Source organism: Protopterus annectens, chromosome 1.part2 (assembly GCF_019279795.1).
Source record: "Protopterus annectens isolate FY-2018-M chromosome 1.part2, PAN1.0, whole genome shotgun sequence".
Taxonomy (NCBI): Eukaryota; Metazoa; Chordata; order Ceratodontiformes; family Protopteridae; genus Protopterus; species Protopterus annectens.
In genome coordinates this window covers 630924974-630943294 of record NC_056727.1, presented here as the reverse complement: position 1 = coordinate 630943294, position 18321 = coordinate 630924974, and the positions used below count along the sequence as shown (strand labels likewise).

At 37.4% G+C, this 18321-nt stretch overlaps 1 protein-coding gene across 1 annotated transcript in view; it reads right to left on the bottom strand.

The window, feature by feature from the left end:
* The window catches only part of SUSD4 (sushi domain containing 4), a 693417-nt gene extending 675937 nt beyond the window's left edge, over window positions 1-17480 (bottom strand). The window contains exon 1 of the mRNA XM_044060186.1: window positions 17447-17480. Coding sequence (XP_043916121.1) covers window positions 17447-17480 — 34 coding nt within the window. The remainder of the gene's footprint in view (window positions 1-17446) is intronic.
* Window positions 17481-18321: the final 841 nt, after the last annotated feature.

Below are 18321 nucleotides of genomic sequence, written 5' to 3'. Positions count from 1 at the left end.
ACCTTGACATTTTGATTTCTGTATGGAAGGACAGCATGGATACACTACATAAATTCATTGATTATCTTAATAAGACTACACATTTTCTTAGATTTACTTTTGATGTGCAAGGAGACATGGTTAATTATTTAGATGTGACCATCAGCAAGAATTATGAGATGGGGAGGTATGAGTCCACTATCTACAGGAAGCCTTCTTACTCTAATGCCTTGTTGCATTTTTCGAGTATGCACCCCATACATCAGAAAAAAATCTCTGCTCAAAGACCAATTTGTGCGTTTGGCTAGGATGGTATCGGATGACATGGAATCTAGGAAAGAATGTGAAGTACTTAGTTCCATGTTTAGAGTTAGAGGCTATCCTGATGATTTTATAACTGCAATTTTTTCAGAGGTTAATAGGAAGAAATATGTAGGACAGTTCACCCCATCACTTAGTGGCGTTATTATGGTTACTGAACTTAATTGAACTCAAAGTACTGAGCATAGAAGTTTTGAGAGAGCTTTGGTTTTTAACATATAATAAGAATTTTTCTGAGCTGGGGTATATTATTAGAAAAAAATGGAGAATATGTTTGTGTAGCTGAGCAATAGAAACAGATTGTGGGAGAAAAACCTGTTGTCGTGTACAAGAAGGACATATGTTTTAAGAATTTATTAAAAAATATTGGTACTAAGCCTGGAGTTGGAAAAATGGCCAATTGTGGCTATTGTTCCCAATGTCCATTTGTTGCTGAAGGCAAAGAATTCTATACTGAAGGGTTTGGTAATATTAAGATACAGGGTAAATTCCAGTGTGATAGTAAAGGGGCTGTTTACCTGGCCCTGTGTAAATCCTGCAGTGCAGTCTACATTGGAAAAACTAAATTAAGCCTTAGAAAGAGAATTTACCAGCATATTTACAATATGAGGAAGAAAGATGATAAAAACACTTTATTTAAGCATGTGGAGTCTAACCCTTCTCATGAATTCAGATTTCTGGTTATACACAGGGGCTGCTCGTCCTATCAGACTGCCGGACTGCAGCCCTCCCACCTAGAAAAAAACAAAAAAAAAAATCTGTAAAACAAAAAAAAATTCACAAGTCCCGATCCTCTGCGCATGCGCGGACAACTCAGACTGCCTTTATCAGCAGTCCAGATATGGAGAAAGAGGTACCCAGCAATCATTGCTGTGAGATACCAAGAATCTGTGCGGTGATGACCGCACAGAACAGGGGAGCTCCGGACTGCTTCAGCCACAGTCAGAACCAATGAGGAGGACTGAGCTGCTCTTGCGGGACTGTCAGTGCACGGGCTTCATGGACAAAGGCTTCAGGTAGGTGTTTGGATTGTGGGCTTGCTTTGGATTACCGGTCGCTGGAGTTTGGGCTGGTAGGTGAAGGCTTTAATACTGCAGAACAAAGTGTGTGTGTGTGTGTGTGTGTGTGTGTGTGTGTGTGTGTGTGTGTGTGTGTGTGTGGAATGCCCCAGTTACTATATACCGGTGGCTAGAGAGAACAAATGGTGGTGGGTAGAGATACTCAGGCTTGAACCCTGTACCTTGTATGCAGGTGTTAAGGACCTGAATTCCCTACCCACCGCCATTTGAAAAAGAAAATGCAGATTTTTGCCTCATATTTGATCTGATCTGTTCCTCATAATATCTGTGGTTTCTAAATATGGCAATGCTTGATATTTGATGGTGCAGTGGTAGCATTGTTGCCTCACAGCTGCAGGTTCTCAGGTTTGATTCTTGGCTGGGGTGCCTTCTGTGTGGGGTCTGCATCTTCTCCCTGTGTTTGTGGGGGTTTGCTTTTGTGTCCTCCCATGTTACAAAGATATGTCTGCATTATTTCTTCCTGGGCCTCTGCTGAAAATTGTTTTTTTTTTGTTCCAAGTCAGATTGTCCTGATTAACAAATGTTAAATAAAATTGACAGGCATTTGAATTTCAGACTTCAGGTTTCTGAATGCTTAATTCCTTACATATTTGATGGTGCAGTGGTAGCATTGTTGCCTCACAGCTATAGGTTTTCTGGTTTGATTCTTGGCTGGGGTGCCTTCTGTGTGGAGTCTGCATCTCATCCCTGTGGTTGTGTGGATTTGCTCTGGTGTCCTGCCATTTTACAAAGACATGTGTCTGCAGTATTTCTCACTGGGCCTCTGCTGAAAATTGTTTTTGTTCTGTCAGAAGTAAAACTGACAGGCATTTGAATTTCAGACTTCATATTCTTCAGAAAATACATAGCAACACAACCTTTTATTCTAGCAATTTTCTAAGTTTATAAGATGAATATTTGAAATTTGTCCTTATTTTTGGGACTGTATTACCCCATTATTGGCTTTGTCCAAGTTTTTTGTGCTAAGGTTGACAGCTATGGCAAGAACTGAATTCACTGAATATGTTTGAGGGCTGTATTCCCTCATTACTGGGTTTGTCCAGGTGTTTTGTGCTAAGAGGTTGACAGCTATGGTGAGAACTGAATTCATTAAATGATAGCCATTTAAGTTTCAGTCTTCCTCTCTTTCACAAAGCAGCTGCTTTGGCATAGTGGTATGTTGCTCTGACTGTTTTGCACAGGGACCTTGGCAGTAAAATGTATGGTGGTAACACAGCATTTTTCTTTCACAAAGCAGGTGATTTGGCATAGTGGTATGTTGCTCTGACTGTTTTGCACAGAGACATTGGTAGTAAAATGTATGGTGGTAAGACGACATTTTTCTTTCATAAAGCAGCTGATTTGGCATAGTGGTATGTTGCTCTGACACTTTTGCACAGGGACCTTGGCAGTAAAATGTATGGTGGTAACACAGCATTTTATTCTAGCAACTTTCCAAGATTATACAAGCAATGTTTAATGTGTTCCTGGTTTTTGGCCTTTTAACCCCCCCCCCCCCAACAAATTTGGCTTTTTCCAGATTTCTTGTGCTGCGAAGTTGAGATGCAGTTGAGTATTGAGTAGATTTTACAAGGAGATGAGAGCTGCAGGGGAAGAGAAGTTTAGTGCTGCTTATGCTAAGTCAGCTTGCATTGTTAATAGCACAACAGGTTGTGTACTTGCTTTTGATGCAGAAGGTTTTTGGTTCTACTCCCCCAATGGGTGAATGCTGCCGTACTGAAAAAGTTAAGATACTAATTACGAGCCTGTTATCAATTTGCCATCCATTTCCTATTGCAATATTACTAGCTTATCATTTTTAATGTAATATAGGCAATTTATTCCTCAGGGGCATCAGACACTTTATTTTTTGACAAAACCATGAAATATAAAGGTGTTTGCTAGCAGCAACCTCTTCATTAGTTACAGATTTATTTAATGTGGAATTATTTAGATGACTTTTTTACTTCTTCAGAGATTGTGCATATTTACTGATAATGGTGGACTGTAGAATTGTGCATATTTACTGATAATGGTGGACTGTAGAATTGTGCATATTTACTGATAATGGTGGACTATAGAAGTTTGAGTAGACTTTTATGATGGAACTGTTCTGAACTGGGCAGTTTTGTCATTATGGGTGCATGCATTTTGTTTCATTGTTTACTGGAAAGATGTTCTGAATTGGGCAGTTTTGTCATTATTGGTGCATGCGTTTTGTTTCATTGTTTTATGGAAAAATGTTCAAAACAATAGGAAGGTGTGTCAAAGACCACATGTATGTTTCATATGCAAGGGGCCTATGATTTGAAAACAGCCCAAAATTAATCTTTATCTGTCACTGGTAAAATGTATTTTCTTTGAATGTGGGTTTCAATGCTGAATCAATGAATGTGAGTTTCAAGGGCAGAGAAGTTTTAATGCTAAGTTTGTTTAGCAGATGTCTTAGTGTTTGTGCTGTAAAATGCAAAATAAAACTTTCAAATGAAGTCCAAATCATCATAGAAGTAAATCAATATGCACATTAGTGTTTATGGTAAATGGAGTGAAATAGCCAAGTAATGGATCATTGGAATGGCTGCAGGGGGAGGCTCCATTCGACCACGACTTTGTGAGGGGAAGGGCGGCAAACTTAAAGACAGCCCCAGCTGAACTATACCTCCCAACTGTCCAGATTTTCAAAGAATGAATAGATTTTTGCTTCTTATTTTTGGTTTGTTCCTCATAAAATTTGTGGTTTTCTGGCAAATCATTTAGGAATTAAGTCACTAAATAATGATACACTGAGTTTCAGACTTCATAACCTTCAGAAAAATGCATTCTAAAGTAAGACCTGTTCTATCAACTGTCTCAGTTTATACAAGAGCAATTTTTAGTACTGTTTATATGTTCCCTCAATATATTTGGCCTTGTCCAGATTTATTGCATTAACAGGTTGAGAGGTACATGCAAATAAATTGCTTTATAGAATTAGGCATAGCCAAACCTCTCAACCATCCCTGATTTTGGCCCAAAATGTTGTTCTTCCCCCTAATAATCCCTCCGCAAAATAGCAATTTTGGAAGAAAACATGGAGGGTTTACAATTAAGAAATAACTGTAATAATCAGAGTTATAGATTACTTTTATTTCAGAAATGCATGTAGATTCTTTTATTTTGTCAGCTGCTCAAGTTAGCAGTACTAATATTACAGTGTCCCTTCTTTGATAGGTTCCCAGCTGTATTGTGTGGCTATTTTATATTTTTACATCACATTTTGGTCCATTTTTCATAAAATTGTGTTTTTTTTGGCAAATTAGTGACAAATCATTAAAGACTGAAGTTAGAAAATAATGACAGACATTTGAGTTTCAGATTTCATACCATTTAGAAAATTCATACTAATGCAATACCTATTCTATTATCTTTCTAAGTTTATAAGAGCAATATTTTAAAAATTGTCCTTATTTTTGGGCCTTTGTCCCACTTCTTTGTATGGCTTTGTCCAGATTTCTTGCTCTGAGGTTGAGAGATATGACAAATGTGTCAGGGCCATCACAGTCAGCCAGAGACATTTCAAATTGTGACATACTTGTTGCACCCCACTCCCCCATGTAGTGACTCTGGATGTGTCGAAGCAAGGCAAGGAGTAGTTCTGCAGTGTAAATGTGCAGAGTATCCCCCCTATCCAAGGTAGACACAAGTACTAGAGTGGCTTTTCATCTGTCCTTGATTTTTGCAGAATGGTCTGGTTTCTGTCGTATTTTTTGTACTGTTGATTTATGCTTATTACTCAAAGTGCCTGTTGCTCTGTGTTTAAGTAGCAATACTTTAATGACCATCAGGTAAGCTTGGCTGAGATCGTAAGATGCAAGTAAGCTTTAATAAGCATAATGTTAAAGAACTGCCAACATTGAAAGCCTTTATGTTGTTGCCATGTAGAGAATACTTAACTAGATAATATATAAGCCTTGGGTATTGAAATGCATATGACAGTATTTGTAATAAAGGACAGGATTACATTATTTTAAGAAGCTCATTACACTTGGAGACTTCCAGTCATCTCTGCAGGCTTTACCCGTAAACTAAACAGAATGCCAATCGTGTGGTCCATAACCTGTACAGTAATCCTTTTAAGCAATGTATCTTAAGCTTATTTCTTGTTTGCTTTTCATTTTTTGCTTTGATCATGTTTTCCCCATGAAACAAGTAGATAGTTGTCAGGCAGAAGGTCTTTTTTTGGATAAGAAACATTTTTGCAAGAGGGGGCATCAGAGATTTCTACTTTCAGCATGTTACTTGGTACTTTAATAAAGCTGAATATAAATTATAATTAGAACTGCAGTGCAAGAAGTGGTTTGAGTTGAGTGCTGCTTGTTTTTCTTATACTTGATTTTGACTGGCATTCCATTAATGTATTTAAAAAGTAATTTATTTTTTCACGCCTCACAACCTTTTTGTTTCCATCTAGATATTAAGTAAGCTGTCATGCAGCCAATGCATTGAAATATTTTTATTCTTCTACACTTCATTTTGTCTTGATTGGACTCTCATAATGACGGTTTGGCACCCAGGGCAGTGTATTTAGTTAGTTTTTGTGGTTTTGAGCATAGCTCCTCCCCTTTCTAGTTGGCCGCACCCCTTCCCATTGACCCCACCCATTCAGCTATCTCCTGCAGCCCCCCCCTTTGATTTGAAGTAACCAACCGCCACTGGTTATACACCAGGTGGATTTGGGGCAGGGGGTGACCCTAGTGATGATTTTTTAGAATTTTTGGAATTGAAGTGGCAGTTAAAAACTAATGCCATAGTTATGCCTGGTCTGAATGATGTGGTATCCCTTAGTAGTGTCTTGCGGTTAAAGGAAGTTTATTTTTTATAGGTGTAGGGTTGTTTTCTTCTGTATGTTTTACTGTATATATTATTATACTGAGGTTAGTTTACAGCATATTTGCATTTGTAATTTTATTGTGTATAATAAGTGGTGTTTTTATACATACTGCTTGCTTTTTATATGTAACCTTTATGAGAATGATGTCGTGATTATTTCAGTTGCCTTGGAAATGTTAATTCAGGGCAGGGTTTTTGTTAATTGAAGTCGGTATTTATACTGTGATTTTAGATTTAGTAGTTATTCTGATGAAGTCCTTTGCATTTTCGGACGAAAGTGCTTAGTTTATTAAATATTTGTGTGGAGCCTGGTTGCCTGGTTCATTTTTGTTTTCAAAATCTGAAAAAGCAAATTTTTATATAAGACACACATACCGTACATGTACTTTTTATAGATTAAAGTTATTCGAAGTTGAAATGATATAACGCATATTTATTACAGTTACACTGGCACCTGCTGGAAATATGGCTGTACTGTAGTCAAAATAATATCCAAATGATAAATATTGTATTGCATAAGTCAGATTTACAGTAAAGAAATATATAGCAAATATTGCATTCACTCTCTTCTTTTCCTGTATGATCTGTACTGATCAGTTAATACAAAACGAAGCTAGAACTATGCCTTCTGCAGCTGAAGATATTGCTATAATTTTAAGGTTAGTTGAGACAAGAATAAATATGCTACATGAATTAGCATGTACAATTTTTATATAGTATAATAATCTTATATAAATTAGTTGAGAACTCAAGGCATTAGTAATGAGTATCTTGCTTGTGCTCACTATACTCATAGATTCTACCAAATATGTCTAAATTCAGAGGCCAGTGTTAAGGTGCTGCACTTTAGTAATTATTCAGAAGCCAGGGTTATGGTGCTATACTTTAGTTAAGGTCCTATACTTTAGTAATTATTCAGAGGCCCATGCTAAGGTGCTATACTTTAGTAATTATTCAAAAGCCAATGTTAAGGTGCTATTCTTTGGTAATTATTCAGAAGCCAGTGTTAAGGTGCTATACTTTAGTAGTTATTCAGAGGTCAGCGTTATGGTTTTATACTTTAGTAATTAAGCCAGTGTTATGGTGCTATAGTTTAGTAATTATTCAGAGGCCAGTGTTAAGGTGCTATACTTTGGTAATTATTCAAAGGCCAGTGTTAAGGTGCTACACTTTAGTAATTATTCAGGTGCCAGTGTTATGGTGCTATACTTCAATTAAGGTGCAATACTTTAGTAATTATTCAGAGGCCAGCGTTAAGGTGCTATACTTTAGCAATTATTCAGGGGCCAGTGTTAAGGTGCTACACTTTAGTAATTATTCAGAGGCCAGTATTAAGGTGCTATACTTTGGTAATTATTCGAAGGCTAGTGTTAAGGTGTTCTACTTTAGTAGTTATTCAGAGGTCAGTGTTATGGTACTATACTTTAGTAATTATTCAGAGGCCAGTGTTAAGGTGCTATACTTTAGTAATTTGTGTCACAGTGACTTCTGCGGTCAGTTGACATTAGCAATAAATAATGATGTCATGTCATCTAAGATTAGCAATGCAAATGGTGCTGTAAAATTTGCTTACATGTTGTGCCTTGTGTTACCATTAGCAGTTACAATCTGTTATATCAAAGAGTTAAAGGTATTTAACTTTTTTTACTCAAAGCCATGTTTTGTATCCCAGTTTATAGCCTATGTCACAAATCATCATAATGCAACTAAATCATCAAGTGAAAAGTACACTTGTGTAGGAACTCACCATAATAGCGAATGTAAAAAGTATAGCTGTGTAAGAACTCACCATAACAGTAGATGTCCTTTTGATCACTGTTGCAGTATTCCAAACTGTTGGGTTATCTCACCAAATAACCTGGACATCTAGCAGGGATACCAAAGCGAAAACCTTCTATAGAGTCATACATCTGACATATGACCAAAGCCTGTGGGCGTATGGGTACATAAGAGAATGTATTAGTGTAAATCCTCAGACTATCTCCAAGCCATTAAACATGAAGAGGCCTGAGTAGCAAAATAAAAATGGTCAGCTAAGATGGAAAGGTAAAAGGACAGTAGTCTTCCTTGGTCCATAAGGAAAAGGAAGTTTAAGATTGGAGAATTGAATTCTGCAACAATTATCATAAGGACATGTACTGTTATGGTAAATTTTTACACAGCTGAGCTATGTCCTTCATTAGATCACTGTTGCAGTATTCCAAACTGTTGGGTGATTCTTACAGCTTAGGAAGAGAAAGGGGTGGCTGGATGAAATATTGGAGAATGGTCTTGTAATCCAGAAAGGAATAACATGGTGAAGGTGATTCTGGATTTAGAAAAGGCATCCTATCTGTAATGTTTGGTAAAGGTATGGACAGAAGACCAAGTAGTTCCTGAAGAGGTCACAGCTCTAGTAGAATGTGCTTTGCTGATAAGGGCAATGATTTACCATGTTGAATGTAACAAAAAAGTAATGGATTTAGAAATCCAGTTGGTAATAGCCTGCTTCCCTAACTTGAACTCTTTAGTGGAGATCCAACTGGCCAGATTTGAAGATGTCCTTAATCTTATCCAAGCAGAGTCCTAGTTGTCTATGCACATCATAGGAATGTAGGATCCTATCTTCCTTATATTGTGGATTAGGAAAGAAGTAGACATGAAGGATGGACTGGCTGTCAAAGACATCTGTCCTTATGAAAGAAAGGAATGGAATGGTTGCCATAAGGACCTGTTGTTCAGAGACTTGTCTAGCGGAGGTAAGGGCTACCAGAAGAATGATTTTCCAAGTGCAGAATTTGACAGAAACTGCTGGTTTAAAAAGAGGGAGGATGAGTTTTTACAGCACAAAGATGAGGCCCCAGAGAAGTGGAAAAATTTACTAGGAACTTCTAGATGGAGTACACCCCAAAGAAAGTATTTTACCTATAGTCTGGATAGAAGAAGGGGATCTAGAGGTAGACTAGCAAAAATGGCTGAAAGGTGTGCCTTAATATAGGGTATGCTAGCCTAGATTTCAACAGCTAATGCAAATAAGAGAGGACCATTGGGGTATTCAACTGTACAGTCTTGTTTATGAGCATGATACCAGACAGTGAATCTTTTCCATTCATCTATGCAAGGTTTCCTGGTAGTAGGTTTTCTTGCCTCCTGAGGAACCTGTAGCAAGTCCTCAGAAAAGTGATGTCTAAAAGGGATCAGAATCCTAACATCCATAATGTCAGGTTGAAGTATAACAGGTTAGGGTGAAGCAATGAGCCCTTCTGTTGAGTAAGCAAGTCCACTGTAACAGATGACTTGTAGTAATGGCCCTTAGCTATGTGGCAGAAAAGGGAGAACCAGTGCTGTCTTAGCCAAAAGAGTCACCTGTAGCATCTTTGGAGTGCCTGTTTGAATCTTTAGTAAGATCTCAGGGAGAACAGGAAAAGGAGGGAAAGCATAAAGAAATCTCCTTTCCCAAGGGAAGGACAATGCATCCATTTTCCTTGCTTTGGGACATTATGTCTTTGTGCAAAATGGAGGAAGTTGGTTGTTGTCAATGGAAACAAGCAGGTCTATCTGTAGGATCCCCATGGACTATGTCTAGGAAAATCTTCCTGCTCAGCATCCATTTGTGGAGATCTTCCATTGATCTGCTTAAAAGTCTGCCAGGACATTGTCCTGTGAGGGAACGTAGACATCCTGTAAAGACAGGGTTGCTTTTGTGGCCTGCTCTCATGCCAAACAGCCAATCTGCACAGCTGATAAGATCAGGTACCCCCTGCTTGTTTATGTATTACATGATGGTAGTGCTGCTTGTGAACATCCTTAAGGGACCTGGTTTTCAGCAGTGAGAGATGATCTGCAGGGCATGAATTAGAGCATGCATCTCCTCCAGATTGATGAGGTCTGATATTAGACTTGGGGGCCACTGTCCCTGAGCTCTCAGGCTGCCTGTCCATGCTCCCTATGTCTCATCTGAGACATCTGTTTGTAATTACTGACGTGGTGTCTGCACTTTGAAAGTCAGACTTGAGTTGAGATTGTTCTGTGAAATCCACCATAGGAGCACAGAAGAAACAGAATCATAGTATCCAGGTGATGGGAATGTTGGGAACAGAGAGATTTCAGGTACTACTGGATACTTCACATATGTAGTCTTGTGAGTGGGACCATGGGTATAGTCGAGGCCATAAACTTCAACACTGAGAAATTCCCTTGCAATGCAAGTCTGTAGAGAAATAAAAGAAGAGAAATAACTTGTGAAGCTCTGCACTTTGTGTGGAAGAAGGATGGCCTATATGATTTTGTTGTCTAACCTACAGCCAGGAAGGGGTCTATATTACTTCATCCAAGTTTTATTTCCATGAATACCTAATCATCAACCTCTTTACATCAAACATCCAGTCATTAAATGTTCACATCAGTGAACAGTTTTCACAGGGAAGGGAGTTAGCTGGCCATCATTAGACATTTGTCCTTTTCCCCAGGCTAGTGCAATCTCAGATCTCAGAGTTGGTATATATAAGTAGGGGGTGGAGGTATAGCCCCACCCCCCACCTTGGTGTGTGTGATGATCATTGTGGTGGACAAGTAATTCCTTTCCCTATGAAAACCGTTCACTGATGTGAACATTCAATGAATGCATGTTTGATGTAAAGGGGTCAATGATTAGGTATTCATGGAAATAAAACTTTGTTGAAGTAATATAGACCTGACTGGAAGACCTTTTTAGGTAGATAATGAACCCTGACCCTGAAGTAGGGAGATGATGAAGTTGAGCTGATTCAGGAGGGTCTTTTGAGACAATGCCTATTTTAGCAAGTCACCCAAGTAAGGGTATATCTGGATTCCCTGATTCATGCAGAAGGTTATGACAGAAGCCAGACATTTTTTGAATAGTCTGGTTGCTACAGAGAGACTAAAAGGCAAAGAAGAGAACCAAGAGTGTGGTGAGGTATAAGAAAACCTCTGAGATTGTCTGTAGGAAGGATGAATTGGAATGTGGAGGTAGGCATCTTTTAGATCCAGGGTTACTAGGAAGGTCTGCAGGAGAATGAATGGCAGAAGAGTCTGTAGAGACAACATCTTGAATAAAGGGACCCTGAGGAAAGTACTGTGGATGGAAAGATCTAGACTAGGTCTCCAATGTCCTTCTTTTCTAGGAATGAGAAACAGTCTCGTGTAGAACCATTTTCCTATGAATTTTGGAGTAGTAGTAGTTGCAGTAGTAATTGTAGGCGTAGTCTCTACAGTACCTTGTTTGAGCAAGAGTTGGATAATGACAGGAAGCAAGTATAACTGGTTGTGAGGTGGGGAAGAATGCTGTTGAAAGGAGTGGCTTCCTTTCAAGTCATTCTGTAGCCCTTTGGCATGATGAATATAACCCATTTGTCCGTAGTGATGGGAAGACAGTTTTAGAGAAGAGATGAACCTTTGGGATAAGGAGAGAGCTGGTCCTAGGGCTAGGATGTACACAGAGGACAGTCAGTCTCATCTGGGTAGGGAGGCCTCCCAAATCTGGAATATCTGTCTGGTTTGTCCTGGAATCTTCTAGGCATTTTCTTGCTCTTACTAATAACTTTATATTCACTGTCAGCAAATGATGAGGGTTTTGCAGAGTCATTTCTCTGGTACCCGGGCACAGACATTATAACGATCTGTCTACAGTCCTTCATGATTTTACCTTGTTCCTGTACATTTTTGAACAAGCTAGCAGCATCCAGGCCAAACAAAAGGTCACTGCCTGGTTCTTTCATAGAAGATATTGTTTTATTTAGATTCCTCCAAATATACAGCAATTACTTAGTTATCTGTGTTTGGTAATTCAGAGCCTTAAAAGCATGAGAGGAAGATGTAAAACACTTCTTCTCCAATCTCTCCATTGTCTGACTGTATTTATCAGATGGAAGAGCATTAGCAGCAGATAGTAGCTTAGAGGGTTTGTCTGTGGACATAGAGAACACTGCAGGGTCTGACATTGTTGTTGTTTTTTTTTTTGTACAGTTTTTTTTCAATTTTTCAGGTTCTTTGCAAAATCTACCTGGTCTTTATGGGCTGGTGGCAGTGAATCTGGAGAAGTGGAAGTGGATGCAAATGCATCAAGGAAAGCCTTCAGAGCAGGAAGTATAGATGCAGGGACAGGAGACATACTCCCAATAGGTTATAGTATAATTTTTGTACTTCAAAAATTTGCTTAGATTCCCATTCAAAATGTTTTATCATATAAACTATAGTTTCCCCAAATTAAACTTCAATAGAAGAGTCTGGAGAAAGCGAGTTCTTATCATCAGAAACCATTTGGCCTGGCAAGTACACTATGAAAGGTAGCCTAATTAGTGGTTATCTTAGTAAGATTCATCCTCTTTATCCTCAGAGGATGATTTTAAGTGTCTCTTTTGGGAAGTGGTTGGACAGGTAGGAGCAGAAGTAAGCCCTGCAAAGGATAGAGGCTTGACTGCCATAATGGCCTTAAACAGACCATGTGCAAAATCCATCCACTCCTTTTCCTTGGACATCTGAGGGAAATGAACATTCTTGTTCTTTTGTTTTTATCTTTTGGGGTGAGGTTCACTTTTACTACATTTAGAGGTTCCAAACCCTGAAGTACCTCAGTAAGTGAGTCTGGTATATTCTCTCTAATGAGGAACTGTAGTAACCTTGGGTCCTGTGGAAATAATCAAATGGGGTTCCCCTTCTCACCTGTATTGGTAATTTCAGTCATTCTGTATGTGTGAATCTCAGATGCCATATGAACCTCCTGCAGGGTTTGGTGATAGAAGGCATCTGTGAAATTATCAGGCATATTGTAGGTTCCAATACCTCAGCAGGTATATCCAAGTCCAACTAGGCAGTCATTGTTTTAGGCCTAGGCCTCTTAAACTTTTTCCTTTGAACTGGTGGGACATCAAGGGTGAAAGGTCCACTATCTTAACTTGGATGAGGTGTTTAAGGCTCTGGTTCTCTAAGTAGGAGTTGAGATACAAAAGTCATGTTTGTAAGGTCTTCATAATAAAAAACTGACAGATTATACAATTCTTATAGTCATGCTCTGCACATAAACAGAAAAGATACTGGGAGTGGTGATACTTGTAGGGAATATGTCTACTGCAATCACACTTTCCTCTCCTAGCTGATGTTTAGTAATAGAAAACCAAAATACAAATGAGAAAAAGCAAGGAAGGTCCCCCAATGGTACACTTATCTGAATCAGTGAAGGCCAGCGGTACAAATAACCACACACAGAACAAACCGATGGGTGCGAGAACTGCTTTCAGACTGGCAGCAAAAAATTCTGAGGATTTGCTCTCATGAATCTGCTTATGTGCCCTTATGCCAGGGGGCTTAGGTCATACATTAGATGTATAGCTTTGTGGGAGGTTTTGGCTTTGGTAGGGCAGTCAGAAGTCCAGGTTATTTGGATATATAAAGCAATAGTTTGGAACACTGCAACTCTGATCTAAGGAAGGGTATCAGGAGATAAATCAGAGACAATCTCATATTAATGTAATATCTTCTGCCACAACATTAAATGGTGTGTTATGAATTTTTCTGACCCTTGTTCTTTCAAATATCATATTTAGATTATAAACTATGCCAAGCGTAACACTGTCTTCATTTCCAGCAAAGTTAGCACTCAAAAAACAAAGTGCCCATAAGATAATTTCTACATTAAACACACATAAGAAAAGGACCCTTTTAGCACACATATTTTCTATTTTAATCAGTGGAAAATGTCCTCAAAAGATATTGATATTTTACAAACAGCTGAGGTACAAATATAAAATGTTCATACGATTACAAAATATTCTGGACCAAAATTCCAATTATTAAAAAAACAGCTAAGCACAAAACATGTTAAATTCTGAGTGGATCATGGACATCAAAGTTTCTTCTGTTGTTTTTGACTGGACTTTTACTGTTAAGTGCTTCTACATTTTCTTCCCAAACAGAAGCACAGCTGGTTCAGCCAGCACCCTGTGCCAGTCCCACCAACTACTGCCCCATCCTGTCAGCTCTTCCAGTGAAGAGAAAAAAAAGACTTCTGCAAAATTTGCAGACAGTACCCAATCCACAGCTTCCATGTCTTCCAGCTCTTCAAGCGAAGAGAAACAAACAAAAAAAGTCAATTCTTTCTACTGTCACATGCACACCACCCTGCTAGCCAGATACAGGAAGTAGTCCTCTTCTTTCTGCTCTAACCATTCAAGTCCCATTTCTGTGTCCTGCCCTCAACCCCCTTCCTTACACTTTAACAAAAAAATTAAACAAATAAATAAATATTTTTTCTTTTAAACTGTAGCAAACAGTTGCTACAGTTTTTACCCTGCTTGGGGTGTTACAGCACTCAAGTTTTAGTTTAAAAACGTTTATATTTAAACTGTAGCAAACTGCTTGCTATAAATATAATGAACAGTTACTACAGTTTATACCCTGAACAGACTACTACAGGGCTTCAGTTTTAGTAAAAAAAAAAAAAAAGAAATTACATTTAAAATAAAGGAAACTGCTTGCTACAAATGTAGCAAAGAGTTGCTACAGTTTATACCCTGCACAGAGTGCTACAGTGTTCAGGTTTTAGTTTAAAAATATTTTCTCTTTTAAACTGTAGCAAATTGCTTGCTGCAACAGTTTATACCCTGCATGGAATGCTACACAACTCAAGTTTTAGTTATTTTTTTTTTTTTTACATTTAAACTGTAGCAAACTGTTTGCTGTGTACCAAGCAGTTTGCTACTGTTTAGACCACACAAAGAGCACTACAGCACTCAGTTTGACCACAAATGCAATACTGGCTTTTAAAAGTTGGTCTTGCACTGAAGAGTGATTGGGATAATAGATGGCTGATCATGCCTCGTAACACTTTGCACCCAAGGCAGTTGCTCCTTTTGCTCCTCCCTAGCTATGTTACTGCTCCCAAAATAATATGAAAATGTAGCTGCATTAGTCAGTCAAGTATAAGTACTGACTATCTCCTTGCTTAAACAATATAAATAAAATATTAACTCTGACTTATATAACCAATATTTTCCTATAAATAAGTTCATAATCAGTTATACTTTTAACAGCCTAGATAGTATCCTGTTTACAAGTTAGTTTTCTGTATTTAATTACATGTGTCAATAAATCAACTAACACCTGTTACCAGTCAAATTAATATTGTGTCAAAAGATAATGCTCAGTATCTCAGATAGTCACATACTATGTCCTATGCCAAAAAACAGCAATTAATAAATCACAAAATAATTATTTTATTGTTCACTTCACTTAGTCATAAATATTAAAAAATATATATATCATTTTAAACGCAGCCTCTCTTAGTCTACCTTCAACAGGCTATTCTTGTAAAAACAACCAAAAGCAGAATAAAAGGGAAGGAGAAAAGATTTATAGATAATCACAGCCAAGATGAAAATGATGATACAGTCTTTGAGGAGGCAGTTTTGAAATCCAGAAGAATAAGACCCACAGTCCAAGGAATGAATTCCACAGTTATTGATCTATACTTTGGCTTTATACTTCACCTAGCATGAAAATCTCATGGTAAGGCCAGGTCTGCATGACTGAGTCAGTTTTGGTGGCCATGAACATGAAAGAAAATCATTATGGTTGAAAACACACAACACACCTACAAAACTGATGAATGGAATGTTGGGACAAGTATGTGAGAATAGACTTATAAAGATGGTTATGCATATATCCAAAGAAGTCAGGGAAAAGGGTGAAATAATATGGATATAATGCACTTACTGAGGAGAAGTTTTTACAATCTGACACTCAAGAGCTTATCTGAACAATCCTGTTTTGGTTTGTGATTTGTTGACCTTTACTGTTAAAAGAGGTGCGACTGCGAGCAACAGTGAGCAGAAGCTACTGCACACAATGTAAGGAATTTCCAGCTTTTGTCTGACTTTCAGAACTTGTATGGTCAAAGCAACAACTTTGTTGTACTTACTTTAGTATTTAGTTGTATATTGTTTGCATGTTTTTTCTCACAAAAGTTGACTTACGTTCTCTTTGAATTCTGTGGTAATTGATTTGATTATTTTATTTTCTTTTATAACTTTTTATTCATTTGAAGCTGGTTATGGATTCCTTAAATAAGTGTGCCATTCAGGATTTGCTAAAGCACATCTTGTACAGTATATTAAATGTTATGTATATTTAAAGGTAATGCCTGATAACTCTAGTGATCTGTGTTCCTCATGTCAAACGTGTGAGGATTTCCTTACCATTATTAGTATCAAATCTAAACTTACTGATGACGATTGGAATATATAGACCACCAAAGCCAAGTGCTGATGATTTACAGGAATTCATACATTTCTTTCATGAAACACAGGAGTGAAGAATAATAGTGGCTGGGGACTTAAATGTACCAGAAACAGACTGGAATAATATTGGTTCAACACCATTAGTAAGGAAATCATTCAGAACATATGTTTATGAACAGCAGTTACTTCAGATTAAAAAAAACTATCAGGGAAAGGAACATACTACACATTTTCTGTGTTCCTGAAGAAATTACTGTTACTTCATGTCAATTATTATCACTGTTGATGTGCAGTGATCATGGAGTTACAAAGGTTAATTTCTTGCTAGATAATTCTGCCAAACTGAAATCTAAACCAATGCACAGAAAGTTAATTACAGAGTATATAGAAGCAAAACAGTCACTATGTAAAACTAACTGGAGTGAGGTGTTCAGTGGAAAAACTGCAGAAGGAATGTGGAAAGTTTTGAAGCAGAAACTGGGTACAAAAAAATATATTTAACAACAGATCTAGGCATACAACATCAGGGGGATTCATTTCCATAAGAACAAGATACCTGATTAAGGTGAGAGACAAACATCAGAAATGGATTAAGAGGTGGAAATACAACTTTGAAAACTGAAATAAACAAGCTGGACAAACAAATTAAACATAGTGTGAGACAAGATCAACAAAAATTTGAAGAAAATGTATACAAAGATATTGAGCATAAAAGGAAATAATTATATAGATACATAAGCTGTAGAAGGAGTAAAGACATACAACTTGATAAACTATGTATAGATTCTAAAATTTATTCTCAGACACAACAGATTATAAATATATTTACAAAATCTTAGCAAAACAGTTTGGCTTCACAAAGGGGGTGATAAGTTGTTCTAGTGATATCCAGGTAATACTGGAATCAAAACAGATTATATTCAAAAAGTGCTATGCAAACTGGAACTAAACAAAGCACTGGGAGGAGATGGAATAAGTAATACTGACCTGAGAACACTTCAGCAAGATCTTCTAGTACCATTATATTTGTTATTTACTAGGTCATATAAATATGGAGGGATTCCTCAAGATTGAAGGCATGTGCTTATTAAATCTGTCTTTAAAGGAAAGGAGAGTAGGACGAACCTAGAGTCATATACACCCTTAAGTCTACTTTCATGTTGTGGAAAATAATGGAGAAGGTAATACTGGATAAGTTATTGTTAGAACTGGAAAGGTTGGGACTTGGAACCATATATCAGCATGCATATGTTGAAAATTGTAACCTGTAACATGATGTTCTATAACAATATAACAGCTATGAATGAAAAATTGTGCTGTGATGTAATTTATATAGATTTAACTTCAGAATTTGACAGGGTCATACACAAAACACTGATCAATAAATTAGAACAACTAGGTATTGATGTACTCTTGCTAAGATGGATAGCTGCATGGCTTACAAATAGGACATGGCAATAATTGTATATAAAAAAAATAAAAAAGTATATAGCAAATACTATCCAATATGCAGATGACATAACACATATATGCACTGCTAATAACCTGCAACACCTCTATGATATAAGCTAAAAATCATTCTCAGATATCCAGCTATGGCTCTCTAACCATCAGCTCATACTCAACCTCAATAAAACAAAACTCATGCTCTTCCAACCCACAAGATCCTCTCCCCCACCCCCAGCACCTTCTACATCACAGCTAGGAATAATACTAAAATTAATACTGACTCACAAACAAAACTTCTAGGTATAATAATAGATAACAACCTAAGATCTGACCTACATATAGCACAAACAATTAAGAAAGTTCACAAAAAATGGGTACTCTTTACAGAAATAAAAAGTATCTAACTAGTACCT